The 21,664-nt window shown below is 43.5% G+C and overlaps 1 protein-coding gene across 1 annotated transcript in view; it reads left to right on the top strand.

Annotated features, from left to right (window-relative positions):
• Positions 1-4,921: 4,921 nt before the first annotated feature.
• The window catches only part of LOC310795328 (putative E3 ubiquitin-protein ligase HERC1), a gene marked incomplete at its 5' end in the record, with an annotated part of 73,734 nt that continues 56,991 nt past the window's right edge, over positions 4,922-21,664 (top strand). Inside the window, 17 exons of the mRNA XM_083657378.1 lie at positions 4,922-5,905; positions 8,183-8,278; positions 8,424-8,606; positions 9,617-9,829; positions 10,628-10,726; positions 10,903-10,999; positions 11,399-11,542; positions 11,937-12,064; positions 12,610-12,754; positions 14,160-14,331; positions 15,034-15,168; positions 16,303-16,468; positions 18,408-18,533; positions 18,970-19,194; positions 19,920-20,072; positions 20,265-20,397; positions 21,375-21,578. Of these exons, the coding sequence (XP_083513504.1) occupies positions 4,922-5,905; positions 8,183-8,278; positions 8,424-8,606; positions 9,617-9,829; positions 10,628-10,726; positions 10,903-10,999; positions 11,399-11,542; positions 11,937-12,064; positions 12,610-12,754; positions 14,160-14,331; positions 15,034-15,168; positions 16,303-16,468; positions 18,408-18,533; positions 18,970-19,194; positions 19,920-20,072; positions 20,265-20,397; positions 21,375-21,578 (3,403 nt within the window). The remainder of the gene's footprint in view (positions 5,906-8,182; positions 8,279-8,423; positions 8,607-9,616; positions 9,830-10,627; positions 10,727-10,902; positions 11,000-11,398; positions 11,543-11,936; positions 12,065-12,609; positions 12,755-14,159; positions 14,332-15,033; positions 15,169-16,302; positions 16,469-18,407; positions 18,534-18,969; positions 19,195-19,919; positions 20,073-20,264; positions 20,398-21,374; positions 21,579-21,664) is intronic.

Below are 21,664 nucleotides of genomic sequence, written 5' to 3'. Positions count from 1 at the left end.
ATCAATGCTGGGAACTGGGAAGAGAGAATGAGGATTTTTAGATTTCAACTGGGCAGAGCAGAATGTCAGGTCTATAATTAAGGATGTAAGGCAATGTGGTTTGAACTGGCACAGGCAATGTGGTTTGAACGGCTGCCTGAAAGTAAAGTGTCAACACCCAGAACTATTCAAATTGAGAAACTTTACTGTCCATCACAAAGTATGACAGAAAATGTTCAGCCACAAAAAATTGGCTCATAAAAGAGGGAAAAAAGACAAAAAGACTACATATGTCAGTGTGGAAGCCCTGAGACAGTAGACTATTACACTTATGCTATGTTTCATTGCAAGACGTGCTAAAGAGAGAGAAGAGAATAATTTTTTAAAAGAACTGTCAGGGCTTGTATTTACTATTTTTCCCTTTAAAGCTTTGATTCAAGAGCAGAGCCAGAGCGGTCCACATCAATTTAATTGAATGAACAAATTTAATCAATTGATGTTTTGTTTTTGACCTGCCGAGGGCAGTAGTGTGCCTGGAAGCATTTAAACTGCCGCAAAATCAAAGACGAAGAAGAAGATGAACAGGAGAAGCTTGTTATGGTTTTTGCGTGCTAGGGAGACCTCACTGGGACTGGACGGGTGACACCAACCAATAGACGGCGAGCTCTATACCTCGCTAGAATGACAGTCATTGAATAAGGTAACGTTAGATGCTTCGCTCTGTTTTCTTGTGTGAAATACCTAGGCTGCCTTATCGATATGACGGTAATGATCCACACGGAATTTCTGCTATGAGAGCTGTCAAACAAGCTAAGCGCGGCGGCCGCCTTGATAGTTGCCAGGCTGCAGCAAACAGACTAGCCACACTGCACCGCATCTAACATTAGCTCAGCTCTGTCAGCTGAGAGGCAGAATGTCATGAGCCAGAGAACGTTACCGGTGTCTGTGTGAATGACATGGAGGGTCTGGAGACTTAAAAAATGCACACATTTTGCAGTTCATGTCGGTGGAAAAATGCAAACGTGATAATGAACTAGCCAGACGGATAGCGAGCAAACGGTAATGTTAACGCTGTACTGAAAAATAACTCCCAACTAATAAGTAGCCATGCAGCTAGCAAGCTAACGTTAGCTAACGTCATTAGCCTGAATGCCTATCTGACAGCTGGGTTAGCGTCACGTCTTTTGCTTCACTCCCAACAGGTCAATAGTTAAACGAAAATAAATGGGCTAGCGTTAAATTGCTTGTTGTTGTATCCGAGCATGACACGAGGCTCTGTAACGTTAAGTCTATGCTAACGTTTTTAACACATTAACGATGGGCTATTAATAGTCCCAGCAAGGTTAACTGGGTAAACCCGCAGTAGACGCTTAGATTTTCATGTGTGTAACTATATATATATCAGCATGATGTGATACTGTAGCTGACATGTTTTGGCTAGTCGGTTTCTCAGCTGTAACTCAAGTTATTTAAAGCAGAGAGTAAGTGCTGTCACACATGCTGCAACATGCAGATCATAATCAACCATCTACTACTGCGACTTATTGCGACAGTCAGCACTTGTTTAAAATGTCAACAACACCAGTGATAATATTTGCAATTTCCTCTGATCATACTGTATGTAGTGCTGAATGCAATCAAAATGTAATATCTAAGTGATTGATGAGTGTTTCATTACTGTTTTCATAAACACTGTTTATGAAATGTATTCTATTGGTTGAGTTTTAGCAGCTCATGGGTTTCCATGAAAGCTTATACAAATAGGAGTATTCACGCACACTCAAACCAAAGAGGGCAGGTGCAGAGCTGCTGAAGGTGAACGGGAAATAAACAAAACAGCTTGCACACTGCAGGGCTCCAATAGCACCTTTTTTCTATAGGCATGAAGACTTACCTACAGTAGGGAGGCACGATAGTGAAACATAAAGCTACAATGCATTGGCAAATTCATTTATCTCCATGCATTGTAGGCACAGTGGACACATTGTAGCCTATTATTAATAAGTAGGGATGTCACAATATATCGTCCCACGATATATCGCGATATCAAAACGTGACGATATGTAGCGTTGAGATGAAATCTCATATCGCGAGAAAAAGAAGCTGAGGCGGCACTGATCTGCATCTGATTGCATGCTCGCTCTCCTTTTCATTGCTTTGTTTGAACAGACGAGGGATGTTACAGACACGGAGGATGAAAATGGTGAAATTACTCAAATTAGCGTGGAGGATGCCCCTCCCTCAACTTACAAATCGATCGCAAAAAAATATTGTTAAAATATTGTATCGTTATCGTAAACCAAATATCGTGTATCGTATCGTGAACTGAGTGTATACTGACACCCCTATTAATAAGTAATACAATCAGCATTTGTGTGTGTGTGAGACTGAGCATACATGTATAGAATCAAGATGGTTTGATATCCCAATTGTACATTTGATGCTAGATACAGCCAGGCTGTCAGTAAAACAGAAGAGGAGTGGGCTGCTGAACTTGGGGTGCTCTCAACTCTTCTCTCCTGCATCTGCAGATTGTTCATAGTGTTAACTTACAGTCAGTCAAGTGTTGTGCCCAGCAGTACTGCTGCTGGTTGCTAGCTAGACCAGCAAGTGGGTCTGACCTGAAGAGCCCATTACTATATCAATCCTTCCTGTTATTTTTGTCCGGACTGGAAACCATATAGCCCCCAAGGCCTCAGGCAAGGTTAGCGAGATGAGCGGCATTGCCTGTGTATGTACTATGGGCTAGTCAGTGTGGCATGCTCATGTGTTTGGCAGCCTATAAGTAGCATTCTCTCATTCATGTTGGGCCCATGTTCTAATCTGTACATGTGTTACTCACAGCAGTGGTCCCCGACCTCAACCACGTGCCATCATGGGTCGATTTCCGGTTTTACCGGTTCGGTTCGCTGTACGAGCCCAAACCGGTTTGATCACGTGCAAACCGAAAAAACAGAATTTTACAATTATTATTATTATTATTATTATTATTATTATTTTGAATAAAAAAATAGTGCCAATCCATTCTGATTGCACTATTTTTCGTATTAGCCTCTTCTCAAGTTGCACTAGTAGGCAAAGGTCTTATTTTGTTTATTATGTTGATGTTTGAAGAAAAGTTCAGCTGAATAGTTATGAGAAATCAAAACAGTGTGTTGTTACAGTTAAATGGTTCTGCTTATTTTTATTCAGTGTTAGTGCTGGTTGGCAGCATACCAGCTTAGAGGTGCATTATCGCTACCAACTGCAGTCGCATTAGTCATGTATGGGCTAAAAAAAATAATAAAAAAAATGTAAAATTCGATATACCGGTTTGATAATTTTTTTTGGGGAATATCGAACCGGTTTCAAAATTTTCAAACCGACCCATGCCTAATCATGAGCCATGACTCGAGTATGTAGGTTCTCATTCCAGTCAAGCGCCACAACAACTCATTTCAATGATCAGCAGCACATCTTCAAACAGAGATGGTGTGGCCTTACGTGTCGAATGTTAACCCCCATATGCTGCTTGCTCGATGATTGTTAGGACAGCAGGGTGAGAATGTGGAATGTGGAGGACCGGGGAGAGAGGTTGACGCTCACTATGTTTTGCGTGGCTTTGGAATCGTGTGTCAGAGCGTCATGTTCCCATCTGGGAGACGATGACTACATCCTCACTGAAATAGAAAATATGAATACATTAAATCATACTGGCTGCCCGGCAGGCAGGGGTTGCGTTAGACTTTCTCCTCGTCTGTCATTTTGACAGACAGGGCTGTAAAGATTGACTGTCATCATAATCTATTATTATTACCTGTGTTAAACTGACAGACGGCCTTCAGATTGTTCTGTCATTGTTAAAAAAGCTTGCAAGAGGAAAAAAGAAAGCTCGCACACGACACGGCAAGGCTCCAAGTTGAGTGTATTTCTTTATTTTACACCGGTGGTGGTAACGTTTCGGGCAGCACCCTGCCCTTGCTCAGACAAACTTGACATGAAAGACGCCATCTTTAAATACTATTTATTTTATTTAAAGATGGCGTCTTTCATGCAGTTGCAGTTTCTTTCATTCCTTGCAGTGTGCAAGCTTTATTTTTTCCTCTATCAGTTTCTGCCTCGAGCTCTGCACCTGCCCTATTCAGGCTTGGATGTGCGTGTCTCGACTTTTTCTAAAAAAGCTTGCAAGACAGAACCCCCCCCCTCATTGCTGTTGACTTTTTGATGAGCTGTGAACATAGGGGCCAGTAGACCTTTTTGAATGATAGGCACTGGGATGGCAGAGACCTATGCCAGCCCAGCTGTAGGTGGGAAATATGGCAGCATCAAGGAGAGAAGCTGTCACGTCAGATATATCCTGGATGTTCTTGGCAGGAAAAACAGGCCAGAAGATTTGTTCTGAGAGACAAATGCTGCCAGTAAATTTGTGATGTAGACAAACGTGTCGTTTCATCTGGGTAGCAAGTAGCCTAGTAGTTGCAAGTAGGGATGGGGCCGATCCGATCCAATATCGGTATCGGGTGCCGATATTGGCACTAATTCACGGATCGGATCGGATCGGAATCGGATTTATTTTTTATTTTTTTGCAATTCCAGCGCTGGCCGTAATTTGCCCATGTATAATAGTATCCTTCTTTGCCTTGTATATTTTCTTAATTTTGTCTGCTTTTTGCAAGGTATATTTAAAAAAAAATCTTTAATTGGCCAAATCTTTGCCTATACTGTATGTATATTCAAGAAAAATATTGGTATCAGCATAATATCGGTATCGGCAGATATCCAAATTCAGGTATCGGAATCGGATCAGAAGTGAAAAAATGTGGATTGGTGCATCCCTAGTTGCAAGGGAGTGTTAATAAGTGAATTGGATAAATCCTCCACTATGTACGTTCCGTACTCTCATCTCATCACGTTCCCCTCTCTGTTCCTCAGGTGTTCCTCAGAGTGTAGATAATGCTCAGACATGGTGCCTTGCCAGACCCATGTGATGCTGAAGTGGCAGGAGCACCTGAATAGCTCCTGGGCGGCAGAGGACAGTGTCCAGACGGCCACCAGGCGCGGTGCCGCCGCCCTCTACGACAAGCTCCTTCACAACAAGGAAGTGGTGGGCCTGGCCCAACCCGTTCAAGAACTCATCGGCCCGCGACTCCCGGACTTCCAGTACGAGTCCTGTGCCTCGGAGGAGAAGGAAGAGTACTTGTCGGCGCTGCTCCGCAGCCAGCGATGCCTGGCACACCGGGTGCTGGCGCAGACCTCCTACGCCCGGGGCCTACACCAGAGGCTGGTGGTACTCCAGAGGATTTACTATGCACTCCACGGCAAGTACCACGACAAATTCCGGGCGCAGCCGCCTCCCCAGTGCGCGGCCGGCGGGGCCGAGTGTGGGGCGCTCGAGCTGGCTTCTCAGCCGTGGCTGCTGCCCGGGGGAGCGTCCAGAGCCAAGTCGGGTACGGATGTTCTGATAGAGATGGGTGTGAGGACAGGTCTGAGTCTGCTGTTCTCCCTGCTGCAGCAGAACTGGAGATACGCGGCCTCCGCGCACCCCGGGTCGGCGCTTTGCAACGACGTGCTCGCCACGGCTTCCTCCGTGCTCACCTCTCTGCCCCCGCTCTCTCTGGCCAACGAGAATAAGATCCCGTCGGTCGGACTGGACTGCCTGGCGCAGGTGGCCGACTTCCTGAAGAAGACGTCCGCGAGCGGCGGGCTCGGCGGGGCCGACCCGGACGGCCGAAGGCTGGCTCTGGAGCTGTTACTCGGCTTGGCCATGCAGAGGGGCTCCCTGAAGTTCCTGCTGGAGTGGGTGGAGGTGGCCCTGGCTGCTTCCGCGTCCTCCTCATCCACCTCTACCACCACGTCTTCCTCGTCTTCACCGAGGCCCCAGCAGTCAGAAGCCGGCGTGGGCTTTGACCTCATCAATCAAACCCTTCTCCAAATGAGGCAATATTCGGTATGTTACGTGTGTGTGTCATACATGTGTGTTTTAGTTGTCAGTCTGTTCTGGATTGTTAAGAGCAGGGATGTAACGATATGAGATTTCACAGTACGGTATACGGTACGGTATCTACCAACGTATCACAGTATTTACCTTATGTAGCCCCACCCACTTGACCCATTGTGTCATGTGACCTCCTGTTCAAAACGCCGGCTGTTTTACCTGCTCAAACTAGTCTGACTCACCTGGTCAAAACCTAGTTTGACTCACATATGAGTCAGACTAGGTTTATGAGTCACAGGAAGTGTAAACACAATCAGAACTTCCGATTGCGTTTACACTTCCTGTTAGTCTCTTGAGCCAGACTGTCTCTTCTACATAAGGTGAATACGGTATTTTACAGTATTGTTTTTTTCCCACCATTTTGATTAAACATACTATAGAGACAGTCCGCATGTCTGGGAACGCCCATACAGGCTCTAGGAACGCCCACAATAGACGCTGGGTTAGCCTGGGGGCGGGGTCAGGGTGGGGTAAATTCCCCCGTTCTATCCATTCAGCAAAGTTAGAATTTAGCTGATAGCCCAGCCCAGGCAGACACGATGGGGGATTTAACCACCGCAGTAAACGCACATCTGAGCAGACGTCTTGTGTTCTGCTCTAGAACCCCCAAACATGTAGTTTAGAGCCGCAGCACCGTCTTTTGGTGAGTCAGCCCATGAGATATATCGGTGGTTTCACCCCACTCGCGCGCCAGCCGTTTAACATTTTGTGGGCGTTCCCAGACATGCGGACCGTCTCTATGGCCCATCTGAAAACAAACAAGTATTTTGCTTTCGAAGAAAAATATTGCTTTATTGAACGGAAACTGAAACGAATATGAGAATGTTTACACAAGGATCCTCCATTATGAACTTATTTGTAGTGGCGTGCGGCGCCGTGCATATTGCACGGTATTATAGGGAAAGCTTACGGTACGATAACGTGCTGATTGATATCGCGGTATCATGGTTATCATTACATCTTCCGGGGTAGCAAATCATTCATTTACTCTCCATGTCCTTCATTCTGTTCAGGCATAACTGTTGTTATTATCAACAGCCAGTGGTGCTTATAGTTATTTATTTTGATCGGTAGTGTGTCGTGTAAAGAAGCAAAATGGCTGTCCACTGCCACATCCATCCCTACCATAGACTGAGTATTGATTGAAAGTGTCTCAGATGAACCCTGGGGATGATAGAGTAGCATGCAGGCAGGGGAGGATTAAGACTGACTTAGTCTTCCTGTGCTTTCTAGACATGCAGTACATTGCCCTCATCCCTTGGCAAGCTAATCAGCTTTGCTGTTTGTACCACAATGATAACACATTCAAATCCTGGCTTCTTCTTCTAATGTGTAATTCAGGGTAGACAGGGGACATTATTCTACATTAGGCTAAATGAAATGTTGGTGTAGTGCTCCGTGTGCTCTGCTCTGCTGGCCAGCTGCCCGGGGATCACTCCCAATTGTGCCGCTGTATTCGGTGTCCAGTTGACTTAATATCCATCTCTTAATCAATGTGTAACTTCCCCCACACAAAAGTCTTTTGAATATAAAGTAGTGCTCCAATAGGGATTTTTCAAGTTCACCTGTGAATTTATAAAGTACAAATATCTGAAAAGGCTATTCTTGGGAGATCCATCCTGGTATTGATTGTCTAACAATTAGGGCTGCACAATTAATCGTATTTTCATCGTCATCCCAATATGAACATGCTCAATAAACACATTGCAAAGACTGCCTGAAACGCAATAAATAACAAAAGTGGTTTTATTTACATGCGTCATGCATTTCCACTCAGCAACTGATCATTTTGTCTTGTGTTGTAAATCCAGCGTACACCTTTCCCTTGCAACAGTGCGCTCCGCCCCTCTGCCAAAGCCCAAACACGCTGTGTGTAGTTTCAGCTAGAGTCAGTGTGTATTTCATTTCTTTATTCAGTGGGCATAGGCTATGTTTGGGGTCTATGTTAGCATTATTAAAGCAGAAAGACATAGGAACTGTATAGCTAATATGCATACTTTAATATTTGTTTATTTATCGCAAGTCGTATCGTCATCGCTATATTGAACAATGTTATCGCACATCGCAGATTTTCATCGTATCGTGCAGGCCTACTAACAATGCAAGCTGGCACTTTTTGGGTGTGTTGAAATATGATATATGAATATAAATACCATATATAATAAGCTGTTGTCCGGATTTAAGAAGTAAACTACGTTTAGCCACTTAATTCTTAATCCCCCCCTCCAGGGTTTCCGTGGAGACTCTGTTAATACTCAGGTGCTGAAGAAGGATGCAGATGGGCTTTGTAGACTCTCCCAGGCAGCTCTCTGTCTGTTTGAGGAGGTAAGAAAGACTTAACCCAATACAGTCACTATGGTATACACTGTCATTTAACATATATATTTTTTATTTATATTTTATTTATATTTTTTGTATATGTATAAGTGACTCTAAAGGACCTCCTCATCCTCTCTCTCCCCTGTGATAGATCTGTAACCTTGCGTCCTACTGCCTGTGCTCCTGCAGTAGTGGCACATCTACGCCCGCAGTAGAGACGGACACAGTCCTGGTGTATGTGTGGGGCAGCAACAGCAGCCATCAGCTGGCAGAGGGAACTCTGGAGAAAATCCTGCAGCCAAAACTGACACAGGGCTTCAGTGATGCCCAGATGGTACAGTATGACCTGGACAGTATGACCTGGACAGTATGACCTGGACGTGGGCTCTTTTCCCTTGTTTTGACTAGCTCAAAGAATTAAAAGGACAATTCCAGTTTTTGCTCATTTCCTTGCTTACGTACTATTTTATATCACCAATTTTAAGCCGTAATTGTGTCAAATTTAGCTTGATTTATTTTCCATTACATTTTAGGGTCTGTATCTAGCAGAAGTGTCTTACTTGCTCTAAATGGAGCCAAAGAAAACATGAGATATTGGTTGAGAGATCTACTTTGACCAGGAAAAATGCAGAAATCGACACATACAAGTTAGTGACCCAGAAACGGCATCTTGCCTCTTGTATACAAGCAGAGATATTAGCATTCTGAAGCAACTTTGCAAAACGGGTTATGCAGCCTGTCACTCACAGTGATGGATTTCCTTTACCAAGCCAATCAGAAGTCTCTCCGGAGGTCGTTTCTATGCCATTCGGAATTGACTGAGCGTGAACGATGGAAAGTGACTTTGGACAAAAAGCTCTGCAGCTAAATGACATAATGCAATGTGATGTAATGCAGCAATGTTTCAGTCATGAACCCAACAATCTGCTTTGCATTCTAGCCTGATTTCACTGGTTTGCACATCTCATTCAAAGTCATCCAAGTCGTTGGAATCAATGAGTGAAATTAGCTGTCAGTCAGGGTAGGATTAAGTTACATTGTAAAGAGATGTTATTCAAACAGTCCTTTTTAAGTCCTTGTCATTCTGTAGGAGTAATCATATATATATACAGTATATAAATATAAATATATATATATATATATATATATATATATATATATATATATATACACACACACAAATTGACCTTGTCGCTTACAGTATCACATCCCATTGTAAAACGTCAGGGTACGTTTTGAAATCCCTCCAGGCCTGAAAAACCTTCTAGGGGAAACACTGTACTGTATGCATAATGACGGTCTTTGCATCAAATCACTTCATGTCCGTTTTCCTCCTCCTTCTAGATCGAGGCAGGTCAGTACTGCACGTTCTCGGTGTCTGCAGATGGCTCAGTGAAGGCGTGTGGAAAAGGCAGCTATGGCCGCCTGGGCCTGGGCGACTCCAACAACCAGTCCATGCCCAAAAAGCTGGTGCTGGAGCCCCATAGGAACATGAGGAAGGTGTCCTCCTCTAAGGGATCGGATGGACACACGCTAGCCGTCACCGTAGAGGGAGAGGTAAGAACGACTAACATTTAAAACTATTTATTTTGTCAATCCTGTACTGTAGTTGTCACTTTAGATAATTTAGTGATTTTCAAAGTATGAATTACAGCGCTCTAGAGCAGGGGTGGGCAACGTTTTTTTCCAGAGGGCCATACTGACTTGCATCAAGTAAGTGAAGGGCCACACATTGGAGATTATACCGGCCAAGACTCCTGATTTTCGAGGGAGTCTCCCTATTTTGAACCCTCTCTCCCATTGTGATTGGTAATTTCTTGTTGATCTCCCGATATAATAATGATACAAATCCAATGGCTGTAGCAGATGAGATTTATTAACATCATTTATTGAGTTTTTGGGGTTGTTTTGTTTTTCTTTGAGGTCCTTGGGGGCTGGATTGAGATGGTCCAGGGGCCAGGTCCGGCCCTGGGGCCACATTTTGCCCATGTGTGCTCTAGTCTAGAGAGTATGCTATGATCAGTGTGATGGGTAGGACATATAGATTTTTGGGGACAGTACAATTTCCTATTTCATGTAAAGAAGTGGCCGCTTATTTTAGTTTTAAATGATAGTGAGACTAAATTACAATGCTATTTTTTATTTCACATTTTCTCTGGCAGTGCTTGCTCTGGCGGCGCCCCTACAAAGGAAGCACTGTAGTCAGGCTTTAGTCTGCATGAAACATATGGTGCAAGATTCTCTTCTACTGTATATTATTTATGCTCTCTCTCCTAATATGCTCTCTATATGCTTAGGTTATGTTATCTGATTATAATTCGATTTCTTCTTCTTCTTTGTTTTTGTTCCTTTCAGGTTTTCAGCTGGGGCGATGGAGAATATGGGAAGCTGGGCCATGGGAACAGTGCCACTCAGAAATACCCCAAAATCATACAAGGACCGCTGCTAGGCAAAGTAAGCATGCAGGGGAAAGCATGGGGAGCTCATCTTGTTTGGGGACTGTCATGTCAAATTGAGTTCCATATAATTTGAAATTGTTTCTCTTTATTGCTGTCTTCCAACATTGAACTCTCGGAATAGTTTCTAGCTGTCTTTGTAACATCTTAAGTGTCTCTTTCTCTCTCTGTTAGGTTGTTGTCTGTGTGTCTGCTGGCTACAGACACAGTGCTGCTGTTACTAACGACGGAGAGCTGTATACCTGGGGAGAAGGGGACTTTGGCAGGCTTGGTATATATGCCTTATTTCTGAAGTGCCTTGGGCCATGTTCAGACTAGGAGGCCAAATCTGATTTGTGAACTTTAATGACCTATTAATGATTCTATCCAGATTGGTTTTATGAGTCTGGACGCTCCACGTCTGATTTGTGTCACTTGTCCCAAACCACATACAGATGTCTGGACACACAGATCCGACTTGAACACTTGCCCAAATCAGATTTGTGGCAGTGCGGACACACTCCCAAATCAGATTTGGGAAACCAATCAAGATAATGATGATTAAGGACTTTAGCAGCAAATCGGATTTGCCTGTAGTGTGAACATGGCCTTGTACTTATTTGTTTCAACCATGTCAAACTGGAAACTCCCATCCAGCATGTTTAGCAGCAGCAACCTCTCTGTCCTCCAGGGCACAGCGACAGCCACAGTCGGAACGTTCCGACGCTGGTGAAGGATATCAGCGGCGTGGGCCAGGTCACCTGTGGCAGCTCCCACACCATCGCTGTGGCCCAGGATGGACGCGTTGTGTGGTCCTTTGGAGGAGGAGACAACGGTATGTTTAAGGAAGGCACTCGCTTTGATTCAAGCTCAATCAATCAATCAATCAATCAATCAATTTTATATTTATATAGCGCCAAATCATAACGAGTTATCTCAAGGCGCTGCACAATATGCAGCACTTGTCTGTTGGCCATTGTCTTGAACTTGAAAGAAATGGCACTTTGGCTGAGCAGAAGCGTTTTTTACTTTGTATACAAAATATATTAAAAATGTTCAGTTCACAGAAAAAACAAGACATTTTACCGTCCGTTCCATGAAAACTCGTGAAACTGGAGTTGAGGTTCCGTAGCAGCAGACGAAGGACAACACCCAAAGCAGTATATCACCTTTGGTCTACATTTGGGCTCATGCTGGTATTTCAATGTGTGTGTGCTGCGGCATTGCAGGGAAACTGGGCCATGGAGACACCAACCGTGTCTACAGGCCCAAGGTCGTAGAGGCCCTGCATGGATTCATCATCAGGAAAGTGTGCGCTGGCAGCCAGTCATCTCTGGCCCTCACCTCTGCAGGACAGGTGAGATGATGTCCAGGTGTGATGCCACGTGGAGCTTTGGGACAGTTACTGATTTCCAAACTCAGAATTTGCCCATACCAATGTATATGTATGTATGGATTTATACAACATTTTTAAACTTGCTGGCTACAAGTTTTAGAATTTAGTAAGGGATGCTCACAAGGACCCCTAAATTGACACAAATTAGACCACGGAGCCCCATTTGATAAGATTTTATCCAAGGGTCCCCCATCTGATACGATCTTTGCTTTTAGATGTTTTATTACAGAACGTGTATGAAACCCATGACCAAAATAGTCCTACATTCTGTCATTGTATTTCTTATGGATGGAATTAGAGTGAAAATAAACTATTCCCCTTTTTGCTGGGGATCCCCTGGAATCCCCTCAAGGACCCCTGGGGATCCCTGGACCCCACTTTGTATTCACAATTACACACACACACACACACACACACACACACACACACACACACCCTTGTGAGATTAGACTGTAACAGCAGTACTTGTGTTTTAAAGCCGTTCTTTGGTTCCCTCCTACCTGTAGGTGTTTGCATGGGGCTGTGGCTCATGTCTGGGCTGTGGCTCCTCTGAGACCACCTCTCTGAGGCCCAGGTTCATCGAGGACCTGAGTGTCACTAAGATCATTGACATCTCGTGTGGAGACAGCCACTGTCTGGCTCTGTCCCATGGTAAGAACAAGAACAGCCTCCCGCACAATATTTTTTCAATCAATATTCATAGTAGGGGTGCTCTGATCCGGCTAAGCCACGATCCAATCCCATTCCGATTCCTGGGGGTCACGATCCGATTCCAGGATCGATTCTCGATTCCAACGATTCTCGATTCCAACGATTCTCGATTCCAGAATCTAGAATCGATTCTCAATTATGTAATGTAATTATGTATGTAATTATGTTTTATATTGCAATAACCAGTGTTGGGCAAGTTACTTTCAAAATGTAATATACTACATATTACTAGTTACTTTCATTTGAAAGTAATACGTTACTTTACAATATTACTTTCTGTGTAGAGTAACTTGTTACTTATTACACTACTTTTGCATTACTTTTACCAAAACAACAGCAGCAGCAGAATGACATTGCCGCCCCGGAACCATCCCCAAAAATAATTTCAATCGCCTTGAAATCAGTGTAAACAATCCAAAAATTCTAAATGTTATTCTTTTCCTTTGTTATTGTCATCTAGAGTGGTTATTTGCATAAAAACACACAGTTTGATTAGGAAATAATTGTATCTTTATTTAAATATGTGCTCAGATTTTTTTTAAGTAACTCAATTTGTAACTTGAGTTACTTGGCAAAGTAACTGGTATCATATTACTAAGATCCTATAAGTAATAAGTTATATTACTGAGTTACTGCTAAAAGTAATATATTACATGTAATATGTTACTTTTGTAATGAGTTACCCCCAACACTGGCAATAACACACAAAGGTAAATCTAAGACAAAAAATGACAAATGTATTAATGCTGAACTTCAAATTCAACTTCTGAAGTATTACAGCCAGGGCCTAAATTCATTTTGCAAACTAGGGGGGAATTCCCCCCTTATGTTCTTCAGATAAGATGGATTTATAGGCTCGGGGGGATCTGTAGACTTTGAGAAGGATTTATAGATTTTGGGGGGAATACATTAACCAGAGTTCTTAAGTGCAAGAGGTGGTGGCACCGTAGCAGTACAGTACACAAATGACATGAACATTTGGACACTTATTCAGCCGGTATTTTGCATGTTTCCTTCAGGTGCACTGAAAAAAAAAGAGAAAAAAATCAATACGAAGAAGAATCGATTCTTGGGGGTTTGGAATCGATCCAGGAATCGTGGCATTAAGAATTGCGATATTTCAAGAATCGATTTTTTTGGAGCACCCTTAATTCATAGTCATGTGATCAGATACTTATTGAATAACCCTTAGCTTGCTAACTTTTCGTCCAACTTGACCAAATACAGTATTTTATCACGTTTGTTTGTTTTTTAAATTGGACAGAAGAATTATATATTATATTATTGCAGATGACATTTAAAAATTGTGCTCTTAGATATTTAGTTTTCTCCTTCCTTTCATCAGAGAATGAAGTGTACGCCTGGGGCAACAACACCATGGGCCAGTGTGGGCAGGGCCACACCTCTACACCTGTCACCAAACCTAAGAAGGTGATTGGTCTAGAGGGGGTGTCAATCCAGCAAATCACCGCTGGCACCTCCCACAGCCTGGCTTGGACTGCGGTTCCAACAGACAGGTAAAGCCTCAACAACAATGCCGAAACAAATTGAAGTGTGTGTCTCGTTTAAGCCACTTATTTAGTAGGGCTAATTAGCTAGGCCAAACTGAACAGTCTACTCAATGACCAAAGTGTTGTCTAATGTGGGCCTGTGTCTTTGTATTGCTGTTAGCTTAGTGTGGGAGACAGTTGTACACAAGTAGAGCTGATTTTCCTCTGGCTGTCTTCTTTTGACTTGGTCTTTGAAGCTCACACATTGGGCATTGTGGGCATAATCACATGATTCACAAAATATCTGTATCATCTGTGATCTGACTTAACGTCAGAGTGGCATTTCTATATTGTAGGGATGCACCGATGTGAACATTTTGGCCGATACCAATAACCGTTATTAACATTGCTGTTATGGCCGATAACCGATATTTACCGATATCGATATGATCTGTGTAAAAACAAATTTCATAAAATGTTGTACACACTGAAAAACACATGTAAACACTGAATTTAAAAAATGTATGTCTTTCTTTATTTCCAAAACATTTGGAAAAGCCCAGAAATCATAGATTTTCCGCAATGTTTCCTCTCAATGTGAACATTTTGGCTGATACCGATAACCGATATGTTAAAAAAGTACTCACATCTGTCGATACCGATATGATTGCCAATATATCGTGCATCCCTACCGTATTGCATGTTTGAGTGATTACTCCCTTTCTGCAGGCAACTGGTGGCATGGCATCGACCCTTTTGTGTGGACTTGGAGGAGAGCACCTTCACCTACCTACGCAACTTCCTGGAACGTTACTGCGACGGCATCGGGAATGACACGCCTCCTGCCCCATTCTTAACTAAAAGGTACAGTGGACTGACCATGCAAATATACCTGTGCAGCACTCCACCGTAATGAGAACATAGCCAGCGTTAACACCAGGTTGTATTTGTAACCTTGTTTATCCAGCTTATCAGAAGGTCGAGTGGATTCCTCGGGCAATGACTTTTCTGTCGCCTGCATACGCGTTCCAATTTGGCCCGCGGTCAGTCCGGTGTTTCGCCGTAAATTGTCGACATATGTTAGTTGTTGTCTTCCTCTTCGTTTGGTTCTGTGTGTCGGCTCCCACAGTACCAGCTCCTGTGCTGCTAGCTCCGGATGTCTATACTCTATAGCAGTGACCAGCAAGCTTCAGCCACCTGAGTCGTATCTTCTCACTGAGTTTAAGGTAGCTCTTGGTAAAAAGATCTACATTTGTGATATGGATGCCAGGATCAATGTTAAGGGCATGTTTAAGCATCCGTGTATGTAGCATCCGTTAAGTCTGTGCTCCTTCTTCTGTTGACTCCATGTTTCAGAGCCACAGACAGCACTGACTCCACAGATCCAATGAACAGGGCAAAGACCTGTTCTCTGCTCTTCAGTGAGTGGAGTGCTTTCCCAGGCGAGAGCTTTCCTGACCCTGATGTCGTTTTCTGGACTGACCCACCCATAATCCCAGATATTTGAAGTCCTCCACCTTTTCCAGTGACTAATAATAAATAATAATACATAAGTTTTATATAGCGCTTTTCTGGGGAACTCAAAGACGCTTTACAATACATAGAAAAGTAATACAGTAAACAAACTAAATAACAAGAACAAATACAGATAGAAAACAAATACAAATCAAAAAGATTGCAGAGATGGTGCCCTGCCAGAGTAGTTATGGTCACATACAAAAAAGATTGTACTATGACGTCCTTAAAAGTAAATATTTGAAAGCTGTTGAACTCATATTTGACCAAACCCAATATGTACTTTTAGGAGAGGACTGGTCCATTTTGATCAGTTTAATTCATGCGTTTTCTTTCCAAAGTCTTTGTTTGCACCACACTGCTGCCGGGCGGGGCAGGGCAGTGAGAGGTCATGTGACCTCCTCATGACATTGTCACATGCTCTCTTTTCGTCCTTTTACCCTTCTCCCACCACACTCTTAATCTTCTCTCTCTGTTCTCCAGGGAGCACCATCAGTTTCTTCTGCTGTGTATGAAGCTACTGACCATCCACTTGTCCCTGGCCCATGCTGGTGGTACTGGTGCCACAGTCTTGGGGGGTCAGAGTAGGCCCCTCAGAAACCTGCTCTTTAGGCTCATAGACTCTGATGTACCAGACTCCATACAACAGGTAAACCAAACGATCACTGTTATCACGGCTTATCCTTTATTCAATTATTTTCATGAATATCTTTGAGCTGACAATTCGTACAGGGCCCGATTCAGGCTGCTCAAAAGTTATGTAGATATTTTGGTACAGCAGTTGGTACATCTGATGTGCATACTGAGGATTCTTAGCATGCCTTCGCTTGTGCACGGATTTATAGAGAGCCAAAGTGAAACGTCACTTCCTGCTTCAGCACTGTACCAGAGATTTTTATCCGCCATTTATTTTCCCATAGACATTTCGTAAAATGCGTATATAAAAATAGTTTTACTGGTTCAAACCAAACGGTACAGATATATTTAGAAACAGGAGAGATTGAATAACATTTCACTGGGACCAAAACGTTAAAAACAAAATGCAGGTTTAAAGAAAATATTTTTTCGATGTTGTTTTTTTAAGTTTTGGTCCAAGTGAAATGTTCTATGGTCTCTCCCGTTTATAGCGTTAACTGAACCGTTTGGTTCGACGAAGTACAACTACTTTATAAGCATTTTACGAAATGTCTATGGGAAAATAAATGGTGGATGAAAATCTCTGGTACAGTGCTGAAGCAGGAAGTGACGTTCCACTTTGCCTCTCTATAGCCTTTAAATACCATGAACCTTTTCTGCACCACACAGTGGGAAACAGAGGCCTAACAAATTCCCACAACATCACCTGTTGCTAGGATTGAAAGGGTCATATTACCTGGAGTGATATTTAATATTTAGACGATTCTTTGACACCCTGTGTATGCCCTGGTAGTGCGGTTTTATTTTGACGACCCCTTGGAAGGTCGAGTGTAAACCGCCTTGTGTTGACAGTCTGCACAGCAGCAACCCATGTTAAGGGCTTGCCCAGGATTCAATCCCACGATCTCCCGCTTGCAAAGCGCATGCGCTAAACGCAATGCCAGTAAAATGTAAAAGATGCATCGGCCAAAATTCCTTTCTTTATTCAGCGGCAGTAGCATGGAACAGTCTCCCAGCTGAGATTAAGACAATTAGCCCCTATCCCTCCTTCAAAGGTAAAGTCAAGAACTGGATCAGGAGAAATAGAACCTGGACTTAATGTGTTGTGTTATATTGTGGTATTATATTATTATATTATATATTATATTATATCTATATTATTATATAGTATATAATATTGTATGGTAATGATATGTAATGCTATAGTATATTATAAAATATTGTCCAGTATAGGTTCATGTAGGATGGATTTGATGGTAGCCAAGGTGACTGAGGTGGGGGGCGACCTGTTGTCGGCCAGCCAGTAACTGACCCTACATGTTATTAGATCTTATAGTATTTTATTTATTTTATTTATTTTATTTGATTATTTTTCTTAAAGTATGTTTTTATTAGGATTTGATGGGTTTATTTTTTAATAGCACAAATTGTCTTTTATCTTATTTTATGCTTATTTTTATTGGTTATTCACTGTGCCCCACTTTCCCATATCATTCTCCCCCCTGCGTGGCAGGCACACCCACGCATTACCCTCAGACTCTGACAAGTGCTTGTGGCACTCACACTATCACACACTTACACACATCCAGACATACACACAACAGTACACATTCTATAACAGTCATCATGAGGACCGCAATGGAAATAAGCTGTCAGCTTTATTGCGTTTTTATCCTTTTGATAATGGTGGGCCTGTGTATGTATATATGTATATTGTATATACTGTGTATTCATTATCAATAAAGAACTCAATCAATCAATCAATCAATGCCAAGAGAGCACAGGTTGAAAATAACTGGAATTATCCTACAGTAGAAGTACTGCTGCAAAGCATTTCAGTCAGTTCCTGTGGGCTCACAGACCCCACATGTTTTTGTTACTGTATGTATGTATCTTTATAAAATATATATATATATCGCTTAACCCACAATTTATATTGAATGTCTCCTCAGGCAGTGATGAACACACTGTCCATTGGGGCATCCCTGCTGCTGCCTCCTCTGAGAGAGAGAACAGAACTGCTCCACTCCCTCCTACCTCAGGGCCCAGAGAGCTGGGAGAACCTCTCTAAAGGACAGGTACAGTATACAATAGTGTAGAACAGTGTACACCTATATGGTAGTTTGCCTGCCTGAAATGTAGTTGTAGGGGACATCATGGTAAATGGTAAATGGACTGCATTTATATAGCGCTTTTATCCAAAGTTTCCGATGTAAACTAAGTGAAGTGTGTAAATATAAAATCACAACTAGGCACTATGCAGGTTACCCACAGCGACATCAAGTAACAAATATACTGCTTACCACTTAACAGAAGGTCTGTATGATAAAACAACAGTTATGATCAAAGTAGTGAAACAATTTAAAAACACCTAAATGAGAAACCAAGTGTTTGTGAAGGGCTTAATTTGATGTATTCGCCCAATTGCCCAACCCTAGTACCTAGCTAGAATGTAGCAATTGTTCATAGCCTGTTGCCAATATGCCCATATCTCTTTCTCCTTCTCTTCTAAAGCGTCTGCAGTTGGACATGGTCCTGAATAGTCTCCAGGAGCAGAGCCATGTGGCCTCTCTGCTAGGCTACAGCTCTTTTGGGGAGCCTACGGCCCTGGGTGTCCCCCTGACCCCCGCTATGTCCGTCCGGCCGCCCTCTTCAACCAGTCCCGCTGAGGCCTACGACCATCTCCACCTGGCAGAGGTGCTGCTCAGGACCCTTCTCCTCAGCATAGGATTCTACACGGTATGGAATAAAGAGGACCCTGTGTGTGTGTGTGTGTGTGTGGGGGGGGGGGGGGCTGGGTAGGGTGTTGGGTGGAGGCTCATCATCACCATCATCATCAATTGCTTGTCGGGTCGCGGAGGTAGCAGTTCCAGCAGGGGACCCCAAACTTCTCTTTCCCCGGCCACATCAGCCAGCTCTGACTGGGGTGTTCCCGGGCCAGCGTGGAGATATAATTTCTCCACCTAGCCCTCGGTCTGCCCCGTGGTCTCCTCCCAGCTGGACGTGCCTGGATCACCTCCCTATTGATGCGACCAGGTGGCCTCCTTACCAGATGCCTGAACCACCTCAACTGGCTCCTTTCTACGCAAAGGAGCAGCGGCTCTACTCCGAGTCCCTCACAGATGATGACTGAGCTTCTCACCTTGTCCCTAAGGGAGATGCCAGCCACCCTCCTGAGAAAACCCATCTTGGACGCTTGTCTCTACGATCTTGTTCTTTCGGTCACGACCCATCCTTCATGACCGATATAGGTGAGGGTAGGAACGAAGACCGACCAGTAGATCGAGAGCTCTGCCTTTGCTTTGGGTGGAGGCTATGACACACAATTTAACTTTGAGGATAATGTAATGCATTCATTTTCTTTCCTGATGATACAGCATGTTGGATGACATTTCCTGTAGATGTCACACAGTTGTGATCTACTACATCCTCCTTAACCATTCAATGAATATGATGTGATGCAGGAACGGGCGTTTGGGGAGCTGGAGAAAAATAGTGACAAACAGCTGTCCAGTGAGAGCCAGAGACAGACCGATCCTCCCTCTCACTTCCACCAGCTGCTGTCTGCGCTGCACAAACACCTGCTGGCCCATTGCTATGTCTGTTCCAGCCCTGAGGTACACCACACAGTTCACTCCACAAAATACACCGTTTACGGTACAAAAAGTGCAAGCAATTCTACACAGGCACACCATGTTCACACATAATCATCATATGCCAACACCTCAGGTTCTGTCCTGATACCTCACATTTTAACCAAAGCTCTGTTGTCATAATACTGTTCTATTTCTTCTCACATTGTTCTTTAGGATGACAGCAGTGTCACGTTGCTTCACAAGCATCTGCACCTGCTTCTGCCCTGTGCTGCTGAGACCTTCAGGAGGTCAACCATCCTGCTGGAGGAGAGTTCTCTGGACAAGCACATTATCAACAAGCTCAACGGTAAGAAGAATGTGCCTACTGTGTCTCATTATAACCTCGTTCTTTTATTGGTGTGTTTTTTTGGTCAATCTTTATTGACATTTTGGCCTTCTGAGCTGGATTATGTACACAATTCATTTGTGCTATATACACATCTTCAGGCCAAAGTTTGGTCATTATGAAACATGTCCTGTATTGAGATAGTATCTACTATGTTATGTACGTTATTTGCATGTACTTTTACTTTACACCTAGCATTAAAATGTCTATTCACACAGATCTGGGCTGCTCTTTACCTCACACACACATACTATTGCTTGCCTGAGTTTTCTTTTTTAACTCTCAGTAAATGTTAAATTATTAACAACCAATTAATAATTGGTTGTTAATAATGTTATGGTCCACCAATGGGAGGACCATAGAGATACAGTACACACAGTTAAATGCTATGCAGATAAAATCCAGATGGCCAAGATGCATAGCTGTGCTTCTCTCTTTTACATGCACACACACACACACACACACACACACACACACACACACACACACACACACACACACACACACACACACACACACACACACACACACACCATCACCAACAGGTGTGTGATTTAGAAAAGAAAATGATAAAGACAGTATTATGACAAATCTTTCTGTTTCAAATCCATGACAACATTTTCTATTTTTGATCCCTTTATTTTGCCCTTCTTCCTGTATTCCTCCATTATTTTGCTTGGTCACCCTCTCCTCTCCTCTCCTCTCCCTCTCCTCTCCCTCTCCTCTCCTCTCCCTCTCCTCTCCCTCTCCTCTCCTCTCCTCTCCCTCTCCTCTCCCTCTCCTCTCCTCTCCCTCTCCTCTCCTCTCCCTCTCCTCTCCTCTCCCTCTCCTCTCCCTCTCCTCTCCTCTCCTCTCCTCTCCTCTCCTCTCCTCTCCTCTCTTCTCTTCTCTTCTCTTCTCTTCTCCTCTCCTCTCCCTCTCTCCTCTCCTCTCCTCAGGAGTCTTGTTCAGCTCAGTGGCTGGCAGCCTGCTGTGCCAGGTGATGTACTCCCTGCTGCTGCTGCCTCTGGGTGTGGTACGACCCCTGCTCAGCCACCTGCTGGCCCTGCTGCAGCACATTAATGACCTGAACAGCTTGCTGCCAGACACAAGCCTGCTGGAGGAGGAAGAACTGGAGTTGGAGACCCAGGAAATCTGCTCAGGTCAGTGGAGCTCAAACTTAATCGCTGTTCTGACATGGAAGGGTCCCTTTATATTTATGATTGATTATTATTGATTACAATAGTAG

The sequence above is a fragment of the Poromitra crassiceps genome (assembly GCF_964638095.1).
Source record: "Poromitra crassiceps genome assembly, chromosome: 21".
In the NCBI taxonomy this organism is placed as follows: domain Eukaryota; kingdom Metazoa; phylum Chordata; class Actinopteri; order Beryciformes; family Melamphaidae; genus Poromitra; species Poromitra crassiceps.
The sequence above is the reverse complement of the archived record's forward strand: the minus strand, read 5'-3'. Positions and strand labels throughout refer to the sequence as shown.